Source organism: Aythya ferina (assembly GCF_964211825.1).
Source record: "Aythya ferina genome assembly, chromosome: 11".
Classification (NCBI taxonomy): domain Eukaryota; kingdom Metazoa; phylum Chordata; class Aves; order Anseriformes; family Anatidae; genus Aythya; species Aythya ferina.
The window spans coordinates 10,906,559-10,930,146 of record NC_140307.1 but is presented as its reverse complement, the minus strand read 5'-3'; the positions used below and the strand labels follow the sequence as shown (position 1 = coordinate 10,930,146).

General features: G+C 50.3%; 1 protein-coding gene across 1 annotated transcript in view; it reads left to right on the top strand.

The window, feature by feature from the left end:
• Positions 1-23,588, top strand: part of ALPK3 (alpha kinase 3) — a gene marked incomplete at its 5' end in the record, with an annotated part of 33,886 nt that overhangs the window by 8,087 nt on the left and 2,211 nt on the right. Inside the window, 10 exon segments of the mRNA XM_084531936.1 lie at positions 1,692-1,730; positions 4,896-5,017; positions 11,951-12,068; positions 13,296-14,322; positions 17,405-19,583; positions 20,571-20,718; positions 22,169-22,296; positions 22,569-22,604; positions 22,712-22,986; positions 23,324-23,412. Of these exon segments, the coding sequence (XP_084388062.1) occupies positions 1,692-1,730; positions 4,896-5,017; positions 11,951-12,068; positions 13,296-14,322; positions 17,405-19,583; positions 20,571-20,718; positions 22,169-22,296; positions 22,569-22,604; positions 22,712-22,986; positions 23,324-23,412 (4,161 nt within the window).

The window sequence follows — 23,588 nt, the reverse complement described above, 5'->3', positions numbered from 1 at the left end:
CAACTGGAAAAGCCAAAGGCTGAAGTTCCTCAGACTTCTCCCATGGGCCAACCCACTGCACACAAGATGGATCAGGCAGCTGATCGTCGACCTGTTTTGGTTAGTGTTTGATGCTTTTCCAGCCAGATAGCTCCTGATCCACTCATCGTCTGGTGGCATGAGCAGTACTGGCACTGGGAAGAGATCAGGGTCATGCGGCTGGGGGTGGAGAGGGTGAAGCTGCTGCTGAAAGGGCAAGTGCCACCCGTGTTTGTTGGGTTAGAGCCGCTCCTGAGTGGCTGCCTAAAACTTCCTCTGTCTGATCTGTCCTTGCTCCCCTGATCTGAGCAAAAGGAGTCAGTGAGCTCTTCAGGAGGCTGCTCTTCTTCTAGTAAGAGTCTCTACACACGCAATTAAAGTGACTTGCATGTTAGTTCTTCATCCACAGGTGGAAGTGCTGCAGGGTTGGCAGTAGCAGTTCCCAGAGGCCTTCTGTAGTCATTTTTAGGACAAGACTGAGTTCTGCTGACTTCTGTGCAACAGGGACATGTGCAGAGCCCAGATGTGGTAATTTGGGCAGGAGACCTGGAGGTGTTCACCTTTCTTAGCTCTTCATGCTGTCCACCATCAGAAGGCACAGCGGTTTGGTTGTTCAGTAGTGCTCCAGCGTCCCAGGCTGGTAAGGTCTGATGCCTTACAACCCAAAGGGCATGTCCACACTCCAGTCACCTCTGAGGCCATGTGGCGAGGTTGTAGTAGACAAAATGATTGTGTATTTCAGTGTGATTAAGTCAGGGAGCTTGCGTGCTGCAGGCTGGCTGGTACCTACTTTTAGACTTCTGGTTCTTATGTAGATGAACCCAGGGCACAGTCTGATGAACCACTCCTGGCTGCTGTTGGTCTGTGCTGAGTTTATTTCCTAATAAGCAAGGGCTGCTGCTGCCACAAAATGACAGTGTGGGTAATTTGGCTGCGGATGTGAGCCCCTGAAGACACTCCTCTGGGAGAGCTGGTGGCTGTTGGTAAGTAACTCATCTGGGTGTCTTGGGTAGGGTTTGGTGTTGGATTTCATTCCCTGAAATGGCTGATTTTATACAATGCTCCTGCAAAGAAGACATAACCTGTAGATTCCTGAAAAGTCTGTATTTTATTATAGTTCTTGTTTGTTTGTTTTGTTGGTTTTTTTTTTTTTTTTTTTTTTTTTTGGCCAGCCCTTAGTGATTTGGCTGACAATCCAGAAAGCAGTGTATGGTGACCGGAGCATTTTCAGCTTCTCCAAAACCCTGGTACCTCTGTCCTTGGGAGGATGGAGGTGACCAGCTCAGGCCACCTGTTTGTGGGCAGACAAGTGGCTTTGCAGCAGGCTGTACTCTTGAGGGCCACTTACCTGGGTGGAGCTGCCTGCTTCGAGCACAACGCTGCAGATGGTGCATGGAAGGCTCAGGTGCTGCTTCTTGGAAACCTACTTGTATAAATGTCCTGACACTTATTCTCTGCAGTTAATGAATGTTTCATTTTTACAGCCTTTGATTTCAATTTACAACGTGGCTTGCTCGTCCTGGCAGTCAGCCTGAGTAAGGCAGCTGTACCTTCTTTTAATAGGAACTATGACCTGTGCAAAACAACTCACATTAATACGTCTCTGTAACGGTTTATTTCAGCTCCTTTCCATGCTTTTTTATCTAATGGTTTTTATGCTGTTTTTTGCTTAGCTTATCAAGCAGCAGATTCTCTCTCTCCAGTTTAGGAAGGTAAAACTACATTGCATTAAACTTCTCTGACCAAACACTTTGCTGAATCTGGCTGCACACGATTAATCCGTAATGCTTTAGTACTAACTAAAGAGAGCCCTGGAGTGGTCTAACAGTCTTATTCTGCATGAATGCATCCCTAATACTTGCCTGAACTGCGGACAGCAAAGTGAATGTTCATTGTAATTCCTGTGATAAGGTGCAAGAAATATTCGTATTCCCTGGCCAAAGAGGATGGGTGTACAGTTTGTTCAGCTACTTCTTGATATTAAAGTGAGACTTCCATACAGAGACATTACAAATTAGATGTTCCTGCCCTGACACTTTCAAAGAAGGAATTTTCTTATTTCCTCATCACCCTCTGCCTTAGCATGAGGATCCTCTTTCATTTGGACTCTGCCATGAAATGCACTTGTACAGCTGGACTTTGGCAAAAGAACACATTTGGAAGTCAGTGGGCATTCCTGGTTTGCTGCAGAAGCAAGTAAAGGATTGACTGTGGATGGAAAGGCCTCTCCAGAATACCCCTGTAGCTGTGGGATTGTTAACCAAAAGGTCAGGAAAAGAAAACTGTGAAGAAGAAGAAAACACTTCTCAGATCTTGTTTTCCTGCAGACTACTTTTGTATGGAAATCCCTCTTTAATGTAAAAAGGCTACTGAATTGCCGGTGTCCTCTTCCTAGTCTACAGGGCTTTTTCTGCAGCAAAGATGCCGCTTCAGGAAGGCTCAGAGGAAGAGTGGCTGCTGCCTTGTATCAGATTTCTTGAATGCTCTGAATTACTGGTTTAGAAAGCAATTTGAATTGGACAAGTCTCGTTGCAGCTGGAATGAGTCAGCTGAGAGCCCCACAGTGCTGCAGTCTCTAAAATCCGCCTGTGACTAATACAATGGTTTCTTTGAAAGATTAAAGAGACTTTCCAGGGCTCTCTGCCAAGTGAGCATTGGGCAAGTCTCGTCTGATTCATCTACTGTGCCTGTGGAGTCCCCAGCTTCTGGTGATGCTGCTTTCCTAGAGCATTCAGTAGCCTTTGCTGTATTTCTCCTGACTCTGGGATTTGCACTGAAAGGACCAGGCTTACTCGCAGTGCTGCAGTGGCATGGTGCTGGGATTAAACTTGGTCCTGAGCGTGTCACTCTGTGTGTGCACATCACCTTTTATTTTTTAAGATGCTGATCCTGTTGCTCTCTTGCTGGGGTGTGAAATGGTCATTGATGCTTGGGACATTCTAACTTCACTATGTGGATCTAAAAGGCATTTACTGGTCTAGGGACAGCAATCCTTAATGAAAAGGCCATCAAACCCCAACAGTAACTGCCTTGGCACTGGATTTTCTGCCTTGCTCTTTGGAAACGGGAATTATTTTTCTCTTGGGTTTGGGGTATGGAAAGGTTTCTCTGCTTTGGCACCCACAGCCCTTTTGTGGCTACGTGGTCGGGTAGAGAGTTGCTTGCCAGGACCAGTCCTTGGTTTGATTTCTGCAGAAAGGAGTCCAAGCTGTGGCATCAGCTTTTTACCCTCTGTCCCACAAGTGTGTTTGGATATAGCCAATGCTCATAACCCTTGCTCAGTAGATGAGTCGAGTTTGCAACAGCCCTAGCTGCTGCCCCCTTCCCTTCCCCTTGCCCAATGTGAAGTGCCTGGGAGCTGGGTGAGGCTCGCGCGGCACCAGCTGTTTGCTGTCCGGGGCTTCAGCTCCCTGCATCTCTCATAAACTGATGCTGGTGGGAAGCCAGAGTGAAAATCGCAGCACTGCAAACTCCAGGTAAGTTTTCTGGGTGGATGAAACAAGCAGTTGCTGTGGCTGGAGCTGTTCTGGCACCTTCAACCGTGCGTGCAGCTCATTCCATGCTGCAGTGCCTGTCAGCGCACCTGCCCTTGCTGGGTTCATGCTAAGTGTGGATTTTGTTTTCTCCTGAAGCAGACTGCTTCCCCAGCAGGTAGAGCATGAGTAGCAACAGTGCCAGCATTCTGCCTGTGAGCTGGGGGCTGCTTGTGAGGCTGGGGTCTTCCTCATGGAGCCCTCACTATGTGCTGAGAGCCCTTCTGCTCGTGGTGGAGCTGTGTCAGGAATGATCTGGGGGTTTGTTCCACCTCTTGCATGTCTTTAGAAGCTGATCATTTGTTTAAGGAATGTGTCTTCCACTGCTGAAAATGATGTAAGTAGAGCTGCTGGGTACCAGTTACATTGCAATACTTGCTGTTTCTCCTAAGGTACTGGTGCTTGAGAACTTGGGGTCCTCTCTTCCAGTGTAAATATGTAGTGTGTTAATTGTAGAGGAGAAAATGAAAGAAATTCTTCCCTTCCAAGAGAGCCAGAGTACTATCCACATGAAGATCCAAGTTGGAATTAAATTCTTTCCCTTTTTTTAAGGAAGTCCAAATCTTCTGAAGCCTCTCTTGGTGACGCTCCAACAGGGTTGGCTGTAGGAATACATTGATTTAGTGCCACCCCCAAATAGTATTTAAATGACTGGAGAATCTATGATTCATTTTCATGAGCTTCACAGGTGGTACTGGCTATCTGGATAGTTCTGGCTACTTGGTTGGCCCAGCCTGAACTTTGGGGTCAGTGCATGGACTCATGGGGTACATAGCATGAGTGCCTACCCACAGTAGCAGATGTCAGCTTAGGATATAATTCCTGAGCTCAGAAGGGTACAAGCCAGGTTCAAGTGCCACATGTTCAGAAGCCACATTCAATTCACACTTGGCCTGAAATTGCAATGTAAAATCTTCACAAATGAAATAAAATCCCAGTAAAGAGCACAACGCTTGGAATGCTGATAGTGCAGTATCAGGACTGTGAAGCTAATTTTGTTAGTGTCTTAGTTTGAGCCTGCTGGCTGATCAAAGAAATGCTCAAGTGTAATCCAGAACTAAAATGATTCTTGACATTCATTACCCTGATAGCTTCATATACAAAGGGGTTGTCTCCCAAATGACACTTTAAATTGACAGAATCATCTTAGGAGTGAAAAAACAGTCAAATACCATGCCTCTTGACTTGACTTTTAAAAATCCTACTGTAGGGATGATGGGAGGGAAGGAGGGCATTTATAGCAAGAACACAGCACAGACATATTTCTGAGATGAGATAGGAAGGGGACCCTTTGATTTCTTTCTAGTACTTTGATCTCTAAGAAATGCTTCTTGAATCTTCCAGGAGCACCTTCTGCGCAATCATTTCTCAGCTGACGGAAGAAACCCAGCCACTATTTGAAACCACTATCAAATCCCGTTCTGTGTCCGAGGACTCTGATGCTAAATTCACGTGCATAGTGACAGGTAACAGTGTCTTCAGTGAATAACCTGGTCCTGCCTCCCTTGCTGGACTTGTGCTAGTTAAACTCTAGAGCAAGCGGTAACAAGGCAGCACATAACAAGCCCAATGTTGTCAGGCTGCCAAGTAAAGATTCAGCGATTGCATGATGATTGCAGATGATTTCAGCTTTAATTTAACGGGGGAAGGTGGGGAAACAGTTGAGATTGTAAAGAAGCAAAGGCATAACCTAACATCTCAAGCAGAGCAGATTAAAGACCAAAAAATGTAATATGATGATTACTTCTTGGGCCAGTGACATTTTAGCGTCCTAATCTCTGCTTTTTTCCTAATCCTGGACCCCTTAATTTAGGAATGTGCAGTTCTAAAGACTAAATCTGTTATACTGGAGCCACCTTCAGCTCTGGTTGCTGGCTGTAAATCTGCATCGGTGACAAACATGTATACCTGTTAATGTCTGAAATAAAGACCAGTTTCTACCCAGTAAGCTAAAATCTAACCCTGAGCAGGAATGGTTTAGGCCAATAAGAGGAGAAAAGGGGGAGACTGAAAAAAGAGGGTCGTATGGTGATGGGGCATGGCAACGCACTGGTATAAAGGCATGCAACTCCTTTGCTGGTGAGCATTTGTCTTTTAAATATAGAGATGATAAAATCTCCTTTTTTTCATAGTATTTATCTGTTTATGACACTGATCCTTCCTGGTATTGCATATGTTACTTATCCAGACAGTTTACTCAGGGAGAGAACAAGCTTGTAAGTTCTGGAAGGAGGAGGTTATCTCTAATGAGCCTCTTAGTCACAAGTACCACAACTTGGTTGAGATTCAGGGGATCTAGTTTGCCATTACAAAGATGCCGTAATACAAATAAGCTGTATACAAAGGAGAGCATACTGAAGCACTTCTCTGAAAGACGCCTGCTTTGAATTCTTGGCTCTTCTCGTATGATACACTTGTTTTACAGGTCTGACTTTCTGAACTTGCAAGGCTACAACTGGTACATTTACTTCATTAATGCTTAACTTTAGCAGACCACTTCCTGCTTCTGTGGTAAAACTGGGCTGCTAGGGATGCCTCCAAGCCATGCCCTTCAGTGCTTCATTAGAAGGGCTTTCCGATTGAAGTTATTTAAAAGGAGAAGCTTTACATATTGTGCAGTGGCATGTAACTCATCATTTTGCAAGCCAAGAGTATCACAGGTCAAAAGCTGAGTGATGTTTGGATGCGTTATGAAATCCTGAGTAATAGCAGATACAGTTCTCTCCTCCTCCTCTCCTGAAAGCGGGGAGGTGTGCGAACCCAGGGCATGCCTGCTTCCTGTAGGGACATGCAATAGCACTGCTTTACCTTTCAGGATTTCTTGTCCCTTTTAAAATGCCTAGTCCGGGCTTAAGTCTCCACCAGCTGTGTTTTGGGGTGGACAGCCCCAAAGTCTAGATAATACTTTCAGCTCCATGTGGGCCCTGTCAAGGTGAGAGGTGCATGTGTGCAGCTGAGCTCTAGTTCAGCTCTAGTTATGCTGGAAGTTGGCTGTCAGGGTAGGAAGTGCACTGTGCATTTGAGGCCAACAATCTGGGTGTGATTTTAGGAGGAGAGGGGAGAGATACTTCAGTCAGCCTTCTAAGCGCCACGTCCATATCCTTCACAGCATCTCTCCTAGAATAGCTGGAGAAACCCTTCACTGTGCAGGAGACGTGCTGCCAAGGAATAACTGCGTCTGCTTGTACCCACTGGCAATACATCTACAGACAGACATGGTCTTTCTCCTGTCTGTAGCCTTTCCTGTGGTCTGCCCATGCTCTCTGCAGGCAGGAAGCTGCCTTCCTGCTTTGGCTGACCTGCTGGTGCTACGTAGCACAACCTGACGTGTTACACCAAGTAGAAAACTTGACCTGATGCTTGTCTCACTTCCTAATACAGTGAAAGAAAGCATCAAATGAACATCTTCATCATGTAACCTATTGCAGTATTTTTACACCGAATAAATTAGACTGGGGAGTATCTTTATGCATTTAAATGAAGAGATGCCCTTCGCAAGGTAGGAATTTTCACAGAATAGCCCTCAAGCAGCTTGGACCACCTGTCCCACTTTGAGTGTGTTGCATGTGGGCTGCTCATCTTGGGATGTTTTTGGGACAGAGGGGCATGAGGTGGAAATCAAACTCCTGTTGTAACGTCTAAGCAGGAGTTCAGATGTCTCCCCTGCCACGATGTTTACATTCAACGGGGAGATACTACAGGGGGAAAGGAAGTGGCGATTGCATCCCTGGCCAGTGACCAGTGTGGAAACAGCTCAGTCCCACTGCTGTGGCTGGAGTCCAGGGACACTTTGGTTCATAGCCTTACAGGAGGCAAAGGGCAGACTGTCAGCTGCTCCTGTTGTGACTCTCAAGCCCCATACACAGATACATGACCTACAATAACATCTTAATATTTTTTGCTGCTTCTCAACTGATAACGAGTTCCAGGGCAGTCCCACATCTGGGAATACCAGAGACTCGCTGGTCACGTCCTAGGAGGGCAGTGTTTGAAGAATCAGCCTCCAAATTTGCTGGGGGCTGCAAGCAAGGAAATAAGTCTGAGGCAGACTTCCTGATGCTCTTGGGTGGTCACACAACCCCTCCTTTCCTCCTGCTGTCTGGTTCTCCAGCTCTGTTCTGCCTGCTACCAGAGCGCCTAACAAGTCTGACTTGATTGTTTTGGGTCAAATCATGCATCAGTTATGACATATTCTCAATTTTTTTAGACAAAATGAGTTCAGCCTTTATTCTCTGAGAATAAAGGGAACAGCAACGCTTCCTTTTGTTGTGTGATTTCTTGCAGAGCACTTTGCTTCTCTGCACCAAGTGGTTTCCTTGGTGGGTCTGGTTGGACTTCAGGACCTCAGGGGTCTCATCCTGCAGATCCTTTCCTATCAGTACCCATTGGGTGCTTCTCTTTAGAGAGTGCCCTTTACTGCAGGTAGCGCTACAAGGATTTTACAACTTTTTAGTTATACTCTGTAGAGTGTATAGGGAAGGGTGATGCATGGTGATGAAGTGCAGGGGCTTGGATGAGGGGGCCTGGGTCTGTAATTGCGTGTTAGGAAGTGAGGCAGTGACTGCCCCCAGCCAAGGCTGTTACCTTGGAGTAACCAAGTACCAGGTTACCTTGCTGACCTTGCTGCCCAAATCAATAGCTCAGGAGCTCGTTCCCATGATTCATTTCATGGGTCAGTGCTTGTGCTGAACAAGTGCCTGACCTGGATAATTCTCCCGTGCTCTGCGGATGCTAGATCAATGCTGGCACCTGTGCTGTGGCACTTGTGCAGGGTGGCCCATCCCTGGAGGGGGTGGGAACGAAGCAAAGTGCCCGGAATCGGTGTGATTTCATCACAGAGCTATGGGGAGGAAAGTGCCCTGCCTGCAGCTTGGGGAGGAGGGCTGGAGTGCAGTGGGTGAGGGGTGTCATGAGCATCAGGGATTTCAACTTGCTGCATCTGTGGGAGCCCTCCTAGGGAAACTTCTGTCTCATGAGAGGAAAGTGCTTGGATCAAGAATGTATGGAGAGGCACGGGGGCTCTGAAGAGAGGTGGATGGGTGGGTCTGGGGAAGGGGTAGGTGATGAGCAGAGGTGGGAGATGCAATGCCTGGGTTTGGGGCAGCCAGCAAGATAAAATAAGGGGGAGCAAGTGGCACTCACAGGCTAGGGGCATGGAGAGGTTCTTGGTGAGAGTCTGTCCCCCTGTCAGCATTACTGGAAGTCTCCCAGCCTTGGGCAGGGGAGATGGGGATCTTTAAATTCATGAAGCCAGAAAGAACCAGATCTTACTGTGACTTGTCCTCTCCAAACTGCCTGAAGCCCCCAAACAGCTTCTGCAGAGCAGAAACAGAAAACCAAGGTTACGTGCAATTGTTTCCAAACTCTTTTCACCTTCCCAAGTTTCAGAAGCTTAACTTCCCCCTCCTCTGCCCTGTAAAATAATAATAAAAAAAATTGCTTTAAACATGCTCTCTGAGTGATTTTGGATGGCTGATTCAAGAGATGTTTTGGATAAGGTCACAAAAGCTTTGAAGGCTTCCCAGAATTTTAACAGCTTCGGGAAAAAGAGTGTTTGATCTAAACTTGGCAATTTCTCCATGAAAAAAATCCCTGCTTAGAAGGTCTTCCAGGCCGTGCAGCGCAGGGCCTGGCTGTCACGCTGCAGCAATGCCGCCGGAAGACACACTTCCCAAAAGCTTCTGCTGGGCCTGAAGACACCCGGGGAACGCGGCGGGAGCCTGCCCTCCTCCCCGGGAATGCGCGGCACCTTTCTGTCTGTAAGTGCGGGTGCTTGCTGGTGAATGCAGCAGACCAGCTGCTGGCAAATCCCTCTGAGCACCAGCTGCCTGGGGGCTGCGAGAGGGACAGGCTTGGGGAGGGAGAGTGCCGGGTTTGTGAATGGCTGCTCTGTCCCCAAACGGGCTGCTTGCAGCCGCCGCCGCGCCGTGGATGGATGCTGCAGCTGCTGGCATGACCGGCGGTGCAAAGCACCTACCGGGGGCAAAGCCTACCCTAAATTTATTAGCTTGTCAGACTGCAGATGGATGCCTGTGCCTGCAATGCCAGCAGCAGCTCCCCTCCCCAGTATTAGGCTCCCCGGCGTGCCCATCTCACCATCCCCTGCTCGACTCCTGTTACAGCCCCTGGGGAGGGACGGCTGGCGGTCACAGGCAGGCAGCCGGGCTCTGCTGTTCCCAAATGCTCGACTGGGCTGCGTATTGGGTTGGGAAACCTTTCAGCCTGCGGGTTTCCAACCAGTGCTTGCCTGTAGCTCCATTTTGCTGCCAGCTGGGGTGTTCAGTGGGGGCTGGTCCCTCGCTTTGTGGGCTGGCAGGGTGGTAGCTCCTGGTGGGGAGCAGGTAGCCTTGTGTATGCAAGTGCAATGAGCCAAAGAGAGTTTAGGCTTAGCAGAAGGAAAAGCCTTTCATCGAGGCACTGTGCAGCTATAGAAATTACTGTTCTTTCCGGCAGATGTCAGCTGGGAATGGGAATCAGATGCAGAGGCCACGGGGGGACATCACAGGACTTCTTGGAAATGGTACTCTTGCAGTTCCCAGAATGAGGTGCTGTGGTGGCTGTTCACACAACATTAGGAAAACCTACCTGCCAGCTAGCTATGCTAATAGCCATGGGGCCTCCTGAAAGTCTTGTGTGCCAGACAGCCCTTGGGAAGGGTAGGGTTGCCCTGGATGAAGTGTGAGCTGTGTATGAAAACGATTTTGTTCCTTGTCCCTGGAACAGAAAGGGAAGAAACCACCATGGGCTTGTTCAGTCCATGGTCCTGCTGCCAAGTGTAGTCAGCAGCTAATATTTATGGAAAATATAAGCAGCAGGGTCAATCCGTGGTGATTTCTTTGCTAGGATACTCATGTGGCTTCCTGCGGTTGGCAGCTTAGGGTTCATTCACTTCAACCACACGTCTGTGAGGGTCTAGGGGAGAGTTTTGCATGAAGGGCTTTGAGGAGAGAGTCATGACTTGGCTCCCTGCAGAAGAGGAGGGAGCATTAACCAGCACAAACCAAATGAAAACCAGAGCTGCTGATGGCAGCAGCGAAGGGTGAATGAGGCAGCAAAGGGTGTGAGAGATATAAGGGTGGTGAGGGTGGAAAGGGATGCCAGAGGCAGTGCAGTGTGAGAGACCTCAGTGAGGAAAGGAAGAGAACAGAGTAAAACCTGGGCTGTGGGAATGACTGTGTCATGGGGATGGCTGTTGTTCTCGTCTGATAGCAGAGCAGGAAAGGAAAACTCTTCCAAGAGTACTTCCACAGCCTTGTTCTGGTCGGAGCAGGATAAGGCCTTGGAAAGGCCAGAAGACGGTGGAGAGCCCTGATGAGCGAGGGGATGGGAACGGAGCGTGTTGGAAAGCGGATGGTGGGGAAAACAGATGATGAATGGGGAGGAGATTTGGTATGTCCTGATTTAGCTCTTTCTGGTCAAAGGCATTTTGAGTCAGCCAACACCAGAGCCAATTCATGCTGATGAGTCCTTGCTCCTGCTTTTTGCTCCTGCTATGGGACCTTCTTTGTGGTAACAGACGTAAGCTGGGCTCAGGCATTGCTGCAGGTTCACAGCTCCTCTGGCTGGTGCAAACAAGAGGCTCCTCACCCTGGAGATCAAAAGTGTCCTGGCCAGCCCTGAAATCTGTGTGCTAGCCATTGGGAAGTGTCCAGGTGGCCACTTGCTCAAGCAGTTTTCCCCTGAAAAATGTGCTGCTCCTACTCCAAGCTAGCACTGCGGTGGGTGGGAGGTGCTGGCAGTGGCCAGCTCAGGTCTGCCTGTGCTGATCCACTGCCGCCGAGCGCGGTGGGGAAGGTGGCTGAGCGCCCAGCTCGCTGGCCAGCCGGTCACACACGTCCTGATGTCATTCCACGGAAAAGGCAGGTGACATCTGCTGTCAAGTGACATTTGTAGGACACCAAGCTGGCTGTGATGCAATCAAGGTTGCTTCTGTTCAATGGAAACTTTTGGATCAGTTTACGGGCTGTGACACTTCGCAAAATGTTGAGGGCTTCACGGAGGGGCGAGTGCCTGTTTTCTAACATTAGCCTTAATCTCATCAAAACATGCCTCTTCCCCTAAAAGCAACAGTGCGCTCACCGTCTGCTCCCAGCCAGTGTTACAGGAGATGGCCATGTGATTCACTCGCCTCTGTTCAGGAATGAAGTGTTGGGATTTTTTCCTCAAAAATAGACCTATTCCTAGGAGCGATAAAAGACTTGGATAAGCCCATCTGTTTTCCACTCACAATACTTTTTCTGCTGTGCGATTTAAAGAATGTGATAAGCCCAGAATAACACATACCCTGTCCTGCCAGAGCGCTTTGTTTTGCTGATGATTCCTTGTCCCTGCAGGAGCAGACTTGCTATGTGGCTGGTTGCAGTGTTCCTCATGCTGCTGTCCCTCTGTCTCCTCTGCAGGGTACCCGCAGCCAGAGGTGACATGGTACAAGGATGATGAAGAGATGGACCGCTACTGTGGCTTACCTAAGTATGAGATTTTCCGCCATGGAAATCGCCACACCCTGCAGCTGTACAAGTGAGTAAGGAACTGGAGAGTAGTTGGATTTGCTGGTGGGAGCTCGTTTTGGTGACTTGGAGAAGCCGGCTGTCAGCAGCGATCCCCCCAGTGCCAGTGCTCCCCACTGCAGTGTTCCCAGCCAGCCCTTCCCAGTCAGCTCTTCTCTCTGGTGACTCCCAGATCACATCAGGATGAGCTCTGTTACTGCACCCAGGGATAGCAGCCATGCTGGAAGCAAGAGGAAGGTCGGGAGAAATTCCCCTCCCTGGAGCCTTCCAGTGCTGTAACAGTGTGTGCTGTTGCTGCAAGAGACGGGAGCAGAGTGTTAGGACTAACGCCAGGTGAGCAAAGGGAAAGCACTGGCTACATCCAGGAGGATGATGATGGTTCAGGGATCAGGCAGGATAAGGACAAAAGCAGTTCATACAAGTGTCCTGAGCAAGGACAAAAGAGGGAAAAGGGCTGTAGCCCTGCCCTAGGAGGGCCTTTCCTAACTTCCACTGAGAGGACAGGGAAGGGAAGGGCTGCTTTGGCACTGTACTGGAAGAGTCGAGGGCCTCCTTTATTCAGCCCAGGCTACCCGCTTCCTTTAGATTTAGACAAGGACTGTGTTTCTGGAGAGCCAGGAACATGTTCTCAGCTAGCAGAGACCTGTTGCAGCTTGAGTCCTGGATTTGGGATGTCAGACAAGAGACCTGTATTGCTGATAGTCCTGTGATCCTTGGGATTCCAGCATGGGCTTTTCTGCCGCTCCAGGTTTCCATGTGGTGCAGTTCTTGCAGGAGTGGTCCAGGAGTTCCAGGGGGTGAAGGCAGAGGTGTGCATGTACTTGTGCCTGCCAAGTTAGGTGGGAAGGCTCTGGTAAGGTGGCAGGACAGAGGAAGAGCAAGAATGTAAGAAGCAAAGTTAGTCTGTGAAAATCTGAGAGGAGAAGATCTTGTGGAAGAATGTGGCTGAGAACAGTCAGAAAGCTTGGTGCTGGCCGTTCCTCCTTCATCTCAGCCCTCTGTTAGCAGAGTTACAGCCCAAAGGGCACTGGGCACTGGTTTACATCTGGGTTGTTTATCTGTTAGTGCTGAGAGAAGGCAGAGCCAGCCCACCGCAAGACCCACTGCAGGCGCCGTGGGCCAACATCTGCATCTTCTGGCCCCTCTGTGGCACGAAGTGGGAGAGGGCATGTGTGTGTACACAGCTGCAGTGCTTGGGGAGGATGGGCAGGTCTCATGCACAGCTTTTGGTTTCCAGGTGCCGAGAGGAAGATGCAGGCATTTACCAGGCCTCAGCTAGAAATAACAAAGGCATCGTGTCCTGCTCAGGTGTGCTGGAAGTGGGAACTATGACGGAGTTCAAAATCCATCAGAAGTGGTTTGCCAAAATTAAGAGAAAAGCTGAAGAAAAACTGCGAGAGATAGAACAGAGCAAGAAACGAGGGAAAGAGAATGTGGAGGTGGAGAATGTGCAGGGAATGAGCCCCGATCGGCTCCAAAGAAAGCGGAGGCTGGCCAGGGATCTGAATCTCCGGTCAGGAGCCTCTCCATGGGAGAAAGAGGATGCGGCAAAAGTGCATGTCGGTGATTCTCAGTCCAGATTCCATGAGGCTGAGCTGAAGGAACAGTCAGTAAACACGATGACTGGCTTACCAAACAAACTGGTAGCACCTTTGAAAGCAGAGGTGACCACCAATGGAGATGCTTGTTTGGAAAGTGCAGAAGAGAATGGGAATGGCTTTCTCGCGTACATCTACGAGACGGTGGAAGACCTAGTGGCTAAGCCAATGGCCAAAGACTCTGCAGCTAAAAAGAAAAAGAAAGTGGAGGATGCTCCAGCACCAAAGCAGGAAGTTTCAAAGCGAGAGGAAAGTGGGAGAGACAGGACAAAACCCTCAACAAATCCAAGGTTTGCCCCTCCCGTCCCCTTACGCAGGAGTGCACATCTGAGGGTGGCAAACGATCAAGAAGCGGAAAATACTCCAAAGATCAAAGAGTCTGGGAAAGCTGTGAATCAGGACAGTAAAATTAATGGTGATGTGCACTTCTCTTTGAAAGAGATGTATTTTGATAATCAAGTGAACGCAGCAGCGGAGAAGGAGGAGGCAGGAGCCAAGGAAGAGGCTGCGAGAGAGGCTGCCCTGCAGCCCGCGGGTGTCAGCAGGCAGACAGAGGGTGCTTCGCCATCCTCAGAGGTGTCAAAGGCAGGACCTGCACCACCCAAGGGAAGGAAGAGCCAGCACACAGCACAGAAGTCGGAGGGACATAAAGCCGTCAGTCCAGAGGTAACTAGAACAAATCTCAGCCAACGTGGTTGTGGTGCAGCATCAGCCCTGGGAGGCTGCCTGCACCCCAAGGGAGCTGCTGCTGCAGCTTCGCAGGTCTCCTCCAGCAAAAACACCCAGGAAACTGTCTGGGCTTTGTGTGCCCAAGTGGCAGAGCTTCCAGCTGAGCACCCCATCTCCGAATAAATGTCAGACGAGGTGGCGAGGAGAGATGTACGTCAGGCCCTGCGGCTGGACAGCTGGTCGGTGAGCGGCCTGGGGCGTGCTGCGAGCTCTCCAGTTTAATCGGCAGCCTGACCTCATGCAGAATGCTTCCAAATCAGTTAAGCAGGGAGCTGTGAATGGCTATTTATAGCTGGGGGTGGATGCCTTGTGTGTACGTGAGACTGATGACATCTGTTCAGTTTAGCAGTTGAGCCTGAGCTTCAGCCGGTGTTTAATGAGCCCCCCATGCAAATGAGCGCAGCGTGCCAGGTATGCCACGTGAGCTGTGCCAGGCAGGGCATTGAATTTTGTTTACAGTGCAACATGTATACAGTAGATCTGGGCTATTTTTTGGCTCTCCCCTGTTGGAAAAACTCTCTTGCAAGACTCATTGTGGTGGCCATGCAGAGCCAGGGCACCGCACCTGCTCCTGACCCTCAGTACATCTTTTAGTCAACTTCTATTTTTGTCACTTAACCACTTAACCTGAAGCATTTTCCATGAAAATATTAGACTGGAGGCTACCAGTTTTTTGCTTGTTTTTTTTTTGTTTTGTGTTCTTTTTTAAAATTTGATGAAGCCTTCTGAGGTAAAGGGTTCTCTGAGTCCAATTTGCAGATGCCATCAGAATCTGGTGTTCAAGCAAGGGTAGGTGCACACTCTCAGTACAGACCAAGGCTGTCGGATGATGCTTTCCGGGTGTAGCACGTCTCCCTCAGTAGGTAACGCAGTACGTTTGGATGTGGGGACATCCATGATACAGAAAGTGGGACTGCCGGCTGCTCCAGTAAAAAAAAAAAAAAATTCCTCTCTTCCTCTTATAGATTTCTTTAACCATAGACAGGAGCACTCTTTATTCTCAGAAATATGCTGCTTTATGCAGTGAATTGAGTGTCTGGGTCCTGGACTCAAAGCAGTGAAGCCCACTTTAACCCATTGGCATCACATATTGCTGCATTAATTATTGCTCTGTGTGTAAGCCCATGGAAAAGCAATTCTTTTTCTCTCTCTTCTGCATTATTCTGCCCCTTGCTCTTAAGGAGGGTGGAACTTTGTGTACGGCAGCCAGGCTGTCATCCCTCAGCTTTTGACAATACATCAAGGTATTTTCCTCTTCAAAAACCCACTCACAGAGGAAACCTGTAACTTGACAGCTAGTGTGCTTTTTGAGCAGACAAAAAGCTTTTGATTTGAATTTGAATGCTTCAGCTAGTTAGTGTTGCTGGGGGAAGTACTGAGGCTTTTGTGTGACCAAATAAGCCATTTTAAAACCCTTTGAAGCTGACTCCAAGTGTGCTTGAGAATATTTATGCTCTCCAGGACACAGATTGCTTTTTATTTTATTTTTTAAATCTTTCCCGCAACCCAGACAGGGCCTTAGCAGTGTTTTCCTGGTCTTGGGACCTATCTGGTCCTTGTGCTCAGGACTTCTCTTTGAGCTGGATTTATCTGTAGCAGAGGAACTTTATAAAATGCCAGCCACTAGCCAGGCTCTGAACATCCACATGCACAAGGGCAGAGGCAAAACTGGGTTTGAATGAAAACCACCCTTGCAGTAGTTCTTGTATAATTTTGAAAATGGTGTTTTTATCACATTTCTTTGACAAGCCCCTAGTTTAGGTGTTTCACAGTTGCTTTAGGAGAGGTGCTTTTCTAAAAAGCCCCCAGCAAGTTCTTCTGAATGAGCTTTAGTTCCTGTGCCTCCATGCCCCAAAAGATGGGCAGCCAAAGAGATGCCTCCCTTGGCAACACTGTGGCACAGAGCTCTCTCTGAACGTCCATCTGTGAACCTTGTTTTCCCCAAACTTCCTCGGTGTGCCGTGGTCCTTCGCACTCTTTGCAGTTGAATAGATGGACTGGGGCTGTGCAGTGACCATTCCTGTCCTTTTTTGTGGCACTGAGGACCAAAAACTGCAGTCCTACGTATGAAGTGCCACAACCCTCTTTACCCATGGACCTCATTTTGGAGGCTTAAAACTCCTTCAGGAGAAAAACTTGAGCAGTGGATCCTCTGGGATGTCCTGCCTGCAGCCCCTCTTGATAGGGGAAAGGAAAACTGTTGTGTGACTGCCCCATTCCCACGCAGATGTCCTGATGCTGCTAGCTGAGCACCAAACAGGCACAGCATATATCAGCGGTATCACTACCTCCCCTGAACCTTATCCTACAGAAACAGGTAGTGTCCCTTGGCTGGAAGATTTCACCAAATCTGCTCGCGATAAAGCTCAGCCATCGCAGTGGGCAGCTTGCTGAAATGTCTGCTAGTGTGCAGCTGCAGTCGGAAACATTTGAGCTTCCCGAATGTCAAAGAAACAGGATGGTCAAATAGCACAGATAACGTCAGGGTGTACAATTTCGCTATAAATCATTTAGGCAGCCTCATCCAGATACTGTGTGACATGCCGATCGCCCCATCTTCAGAGTGGAGATTGCAGATATAGTGTCAGGGGAGTACTGACTCTTAAAAAAGAGCATGAATTTTATACAAGGTCTTAGCAATGGCTGTTGAAAATGGGAAAGTGTTGCTCCTTGGGAAAGTGTGGTGTTGGAGGAGCTTGTATTTAAAGCCACTGAGTGACTTAGAGGAGCAGATCCCCTGCCTCTTGGTTGTACTGCTGTGTCTTGAAAGGCAGCAGAGTTGGAGCTGACAGTGAAAAACCACTTTGTGCAGTGTGACATGGTGCTGTGGGACTCACTACCATGGGATGATGGTGAAGCAGCAAGGCCCTGGATGAGTATCAGCGGTACCAGGTTTGCACAGTTAAGATTCAGCATTCAAGCAGAGGCTGGGCAGTGTTACATGGTACAGATGGACCATAAGCACCACTGAGCAGACCCAGGCAGTAAAATAATGTTTCCCATTTTCTTCTTTGACTAGGTTGCAGGAGCAGTGGGACGGTCTGCTAGTGACCTAAAACATCCAGTGTCTGGCCCAACAGTAGATACCGGTCAGCAAGCCAACAAGTTAGAGGAGCTCAAGAAGGAGACTCCGGTTTGCCAGGACAGCAGGGGGGCTGGAAAAAGGACAAACCCCAGGCTGAGGCCTCAGGAGCCACCAAAGCCACCACCACCAGACCACACACAGCCCCACAAGGAGCAACCTCCCTCTAGGAAACAGTCAGAAGGACATTCCCATACTCCTGAGGGCAGAGAGGCCCGGCAAGGACTGTCAAATCAAGATGTTAAGAGCCAAGGTAATAAAGAGCCATTGCCAAAGAAATTGAGTCCTCCAGAGCCTGGAGAAAATACTCCTCGTGAGCAAAATGCACATCAGACTATGGTAAAGGATGGGAAGAGCAAAGAGACGGGTTTAGAGCCATCCGGGAGTGAGCCCTGTGCAGAGGCAAGAGGCAGCAGTGTAGCAGAGTCATCCCCTGTGGTGGGAGGGACACATCGGGGGCTTCGGGAGGCTGAAACCCCAGCTCCTGCTTCAGGACGAGTGGACAAGGAAGAATCATCCCCTGTAGTGGGAGGGACACCTTTGGGGCTTCAGGAGGCTGAAACCCCAGCTCCTGCTTCAGTAAGAGTGGCTGAAGAAGAATCATCCCCTGTGGTAGGAGGGAAAACTCTGGGACTTCGGGAGACTGAAACCCCAGCTCCTGCTTCAGGACGAGTGGCCAGGGAAGTGTTGTCCCCTGTGGTAGGAGGGACACCTCAGGGGCTTTGGGAGGCTGAAACACCGGCTCCTGCTTCAGTACAAGTGGCCAAAGAAGAGTCGTCCCCTGTGGTGGGAGGGACACCTCAGGGGCTTTGGGAGGCTGAAGAACCAGCTCCTGCTTCAGGACGAGTGGCCGAAGAAAGGCCAATCCCCCCTCTTGCAGCAGGGACGTTGGTGGCACAGGAGGCACTGCCTGCAGCTCACAGCAATAAAGGGAAGGAGCCTGCTGCAGGGGAGGCCCTGTCTGGAGCCCAGCTGCTGCCTCCTGCGAGCAAAGCCACAGAAACCAAAAAGGCAGATGGATCTGCACCACAGGAGGAGTTTCCAGAAAGTTCTTCAGGGCAGGAGAGTGCCAAACAGGTGCCTGTACTACCTCAGAGGAAGGAAGGAGCAGAGCAAACAGCTGCAGCTCCAAAGCAGGAGCCAGCAGCACCTTCGGGCACTTTTGAAAGAGGCACTGAGGTTCAGCCACAAGCACCACTGGTCCTGCCAAGCCCCGAGAAACCTCAGGAAATGACTTTGGAGGAGAAGATGCAACACAAAAACCTTGTTTCCTCCTTGAAGAGCTACCTACTGCTGCTTTTAAAAATGTCAGATAGCAGCAACAGTGACACAAAAGAAGATGCTGAGCCCAGGGCTGAGGAGCAGCCCACTGCAGAGGAGGCTGCGCTCCCAGAGATAGGCATTGCAGGCCTGAGCCCCCGCACCTCAAGGAGAGTTTTGGAAAAGGTACAAAACAACCAGCTCTTCCAGACAGCAGAGAATTTGCCTCTGACTCCCAGGACAACCAGGCGGATCACAGGCCTGATTCAGGAGGAATTTGTTACCAGCAAAGAGATGCTGGCTTGCAGGCCTGTGCCGCCAAAGAGACGTACAAAGGTGGCTCCCGAAGCGGAGGGGTCATCCCAGCTCTCTGTGCCATCCATCGTGGTGGGCAGTGTGCCAGCAGCAGGAGCGGGACAGCCTCCTAATACTGCTCCCATTTTGCCTCCAGTGAGCCCTGAGAAAGAGAGTCCTAGTGACCCTTTGGCTGCACTACCTTGTGCCACACCAGAGGAGCTTGCTTCCGGGGCCCGCCGCAAAATATACCTGCCAAAAATGAAGCAAGCTGGGGAGGAAGAGGAGGCAACCCCAGAGAGCCAAGGGCATGCAAGAAGCCCTACTGTTTCACCACGGCAATCCAGGAAGAGTGCAGCCCTGCTGCAGACACCTGCCCTGGCTCCATCCCCTCCAACAGAGCAACGCTCCCCAACCCTCATGAGGAAGATGGCCACGTTGGAGGTTCCTAAGCTGTATGATGAACCTGCAGGTGACAGCAGCAATGATCCCGAAGTCCCTGAAGATGCTAAGCTAGAAGGGCAGCCAGCAGAATCCAAGAAAGCAAATAACCCATTTAAAGGTAAGGAAAGAGGTAATCCCCGTGAAGCAGATTTCCCTGTTGCCTATGAAGGGAGCCTGGCCAACCAAGCTGGTGAGAGCCAGCTGGGGACATGTGAGTTCTGTGCATTTGCAGGGTTTTCAACATTGTCTTTTGTCCGTGTGAAAGCCCAAAGTGTGCTCCAAGTATTTGAAAAGTCAGATGTAGCTGGGTAAGATGGGCCAGATGCTCATCTGCCCGAGCACAAGAGATGCACAAGCACATCTGCTGTAGATAAACTGCTGGCGTCCACCATTCCCTACCACAGTTAGCACAGAGGAGGCAGAGGAAGGCCAGAGACAGTAGTGCTGAGAATGGCTGTCTCCACAGCCTGGACTTCCCAACCCAAGGGAATGACAGAACTAACTCTCTTGTTTTTGGCCAGCATGCCCTGTTCCTCATGGTGCCTCGTGCTGCTCAAGGCTCCAGTGGGTGTAAGCAGGGTAAGCACACACCTTTTCCACCTCTGTGGTCAATGCTGATGTGTTTCCTGGTGGCAATGACTTAGAAAAGGCTTAATCCTGGTGTTGAGGTGCTTGCAGGAGCCAGGTGATAGCCTCGCTGAAATCAGCACTCGTAGAATCTGAATCACTTAGGTTGGAAAAGACCTCTAAAATCATAAAGTCCAGTTCTTGCAAAAGTAGGGCTAACCTTACTGAATGCCTACCATAGAGGATATGTTTCCTCCTACATTGCCTACTGTTCTTCTGCTTTGCCTCTGGCCAAGCCCCACTAGGCACTGCAGTGCTGTGCCGTTGAGAACATTTGTACCTCTTACTTCCCATCGTATTTAGAGCTCTGAGACCTTCTCTGGGAAGGCAACGTTGTACCAGGCGGCACTGTGCTGATGTACTTGTGATACCCACCACCTAAGTCCAACGCAGCAGCACTGGGGTAGGCTGGCCTGTCCCCAGAGCTGCATCCAGCATTGTGTGTCTCACCATCAATCTCTTTGCACCCTGTCCTTAGCTCCACAGGTGATTCGTAAGATCAGGGCTGAACAATTTTCCGATGCATCAGGAAACCTGAAACTTTGGTGCCAGTTCTTCAATATTTTGAGTGATTCTAAGCTGATGTGGTACAAGGACGAGATCCCTGTAGCAGAAGCACAAAGGAGGTAACCTGCTAGCTCCACGTCATTGTAGTCCCTGTGCATAGCCCTGGGTTCATGTGTTAAATCCAGCTCTGGCCACTGTTTACTGTGGTAAAGATGCCCCTTTTCTTAAGGCTGCATGGGAAGCTCATTGCATGGCACGGTACGTTGTGAACATCATTTGCTCAGTGCCCTGGGAGGGAGGATTGCTCAGACAGGGAATTGCTGCCCTACTTGTCCTACTGATGCTTCATCTAGAGTCTGGCTCAACGGCTGATGCTTTGATTCATGGAGCCCAGGGGAGGGCAGGGGCTGATCCAGACCTTGGAGAGGGCAGGGAAAGTGTTGTGCCCGTCTCAGAGCTTGAAAGCTGGGAGCAAACTACAGAACTGGGACCCCAACTGATACAGGGGAGGGCTGGTAGCTGTGCTGGGAGGGCCTGCACACTGCACTTCCATGCAACCAACACTGGCAAGCACCAAAGGAGAAAAAAGTAGCTCTGGTTTTGCTCTCTCTATCCCTTGGCACTGCCCTTGCACAGGAAAAAAACTTGTGTGTGGCTTGTATCTGGGATGCTCTTTAGGGTGTGTTACAGAGAACAGCTTGTGCTCAAGCCCAGGTGAGCTCTAGCTTGTGTGGGAACATCATCCACATTGGATGAGATTTGCCTGATGCCTCTAAGAGTCGTGTGAGTGAGGATCCTTTAAAATGGGCAGGCAGAAAGAGATGCTTCTGGGGCACCAGTGATGTCCTGTGGCAAATACTTGAGCTGAGGCAGGTGTACTAGGAGTGTCCATTTCCTTCTAGCTGAACAGTGTGGCCAGCTGAGCCGTGGGTCTCGGGAGGAAGATCCCTCCTTCCTCTGCAACCTGTCATCCCCTTGCCAGTTCACACTGGCCATGCAAGGCAGAAATTGGCTTTTGGTTCCTGTGGGGACTGGTCTGCCTGGTGTGCTGCCACCTTGGCCAGGAGATGCCAGCCCAAAGCTTGGTTCTGCAGGTTCATGATTTATTGGTTCCTTGGAAAGGGAGAGTCTGCAGGATGGGGAGTAGTGTTTGCCTTCACTCCTGAATGGCTGAAAATGTAGGAGGAAGCTGAACACCTCTGTGTTTGACTTCCAGCTATCTCACCCAGACAAGCATTTATTAGTCAGCTAAAGCCCTGACCAAGCCAGACTCAGAGGCAACCACCTTTATCAACATGTAGCCCAACCCTGGCCAGAGTTTGCAGGGCTTGCCTGGGAGATGTGCACGTCCGTGAGTATGAAGGGCCAGCCTCCTGATGCCATGAGGTGCCAGGGGAGCAGCTAGGATGCTCCTGCCTTCCTGCATGCCCACCGGCTGGCTTCCTTTCCAGCCCTCTGCCCTCCCTCCAAAGCCAGCACAGTGCCCACCGCAGCGCCCTGGCTGGTGACAGGGCTCCAGGTGTCCCCATGCACTGCCCGAGGCTGACACCTTGCTCTGATTTCTTCCAGTGCTGGTGATGAGGGCCAGGCAGCCTTGGCCATCGTGCAGGCATCCCAGAAGGACTGCGGAGTCTACCGCTGTGTGATCAGCAATGAGTACGGCACTGACTCCACTGATTTCCTGCTCAGCCCAGAAGGTGAGGAGCCTTCAGCAGCCTGGTGGGCTCTTACAGCTGCCAGGGTGTGCGGTGGGGTGGCACGGCGAGCCACAGGGAGGGTTTGGTGCTGGGCTGCAGAGAGGGAGCTCTGCAAGCTGCCTTGGCAAGGTGCATCTGCCTCCATGTGCTGCCTCTGTGAGCAAATCGTGCCTTCCTCCTTGCCATCCCCCCGTGTGGAAGTGCGTGGGCCGTGAGGCAGGATGGGATCCTGGCTGAACCCTGACTCCTCTCCTGCTTTGTGTCTCCTCCAGTGCTGTCAGGATTCATCTTGCGGGAAGAGATCGAAGGTAAGGGTGATGTGCTGACAAGCTGCTGCCCCCACCTCCCTGCCGTGCTGTGGTGTGGGCAGGACGTGCCTGCGTGGTCCCTTCTCACCAGCTCTTCCCTCCACCAGTCGGCGAGGAGATTGAGATGACGCCCATGGTGTTCGCAAAGGGCTTGGCTGACGCAGGCTACTGGGGGGATAAGTTCTTTGGGCGTGTGGTGAGTGAGGACATGGAAGTGGGTGCTGGCTTCCTGCGCAAGGCCTGCCGTGCCAGAGCCATCTATGGCCTAGAGCCCATCTTCGAGTCCGGCCACACCTGTGTCATCAAAGTGCACAATTTTATTGTCTTTGGGACCAAGAATGAGAACAGCCTCATTGAGAAGAACTATGATATCACCATACAGGTGAGCATTGCAGGCTGGCATTTGTGGGGAGACCCCACTTTTTCCCCATCTGTTGGCACCACGGTCCCCAGCGCTATGCCTGCTTTCTTTATTTCCTTCCAGTTTTTGAACGCTTTGGATGGGTCAAGCCATATCCCTGTGGGCTTCAGCCCTTCTCTCTGAGCAATGCAGAGCTGCTCAGAGCTTTCCTGTCACCTGTCCTTTGACTGCTGGGATAGGGGAACAACTGGGAGTGGGCCCAAGGGATGCTTTTCCAGGAGGGGGGTCCCAGGGCTTTGTTGCAGGCTGATTGGCACAAGGAGGGACAGGGCCCTGACTCTCCTGCTTGAATCTCCAGGAATGTAAAATCCAGAACTCTAGCCGTGAGTACTGCAAGATCTTTGCTGCTGAGGCACGAGCCGTCCCTGATTTTGGAGCAGTGCCTGAGTAAGTAGGGTGCTGCAGCCCCTTGGGCTTGACGGTGGGGCAGAGCTCCTTGGGAGACGGTGGGAGGGTTCTCCATGGGGCACCGGGGACATACCAGAGGGCAGCAACTTCTTCTCCTACACTCAAACAGGAGAGATTTGGGGGGAAGGCAAAAGCCAGAGACTGATGTGTGGATC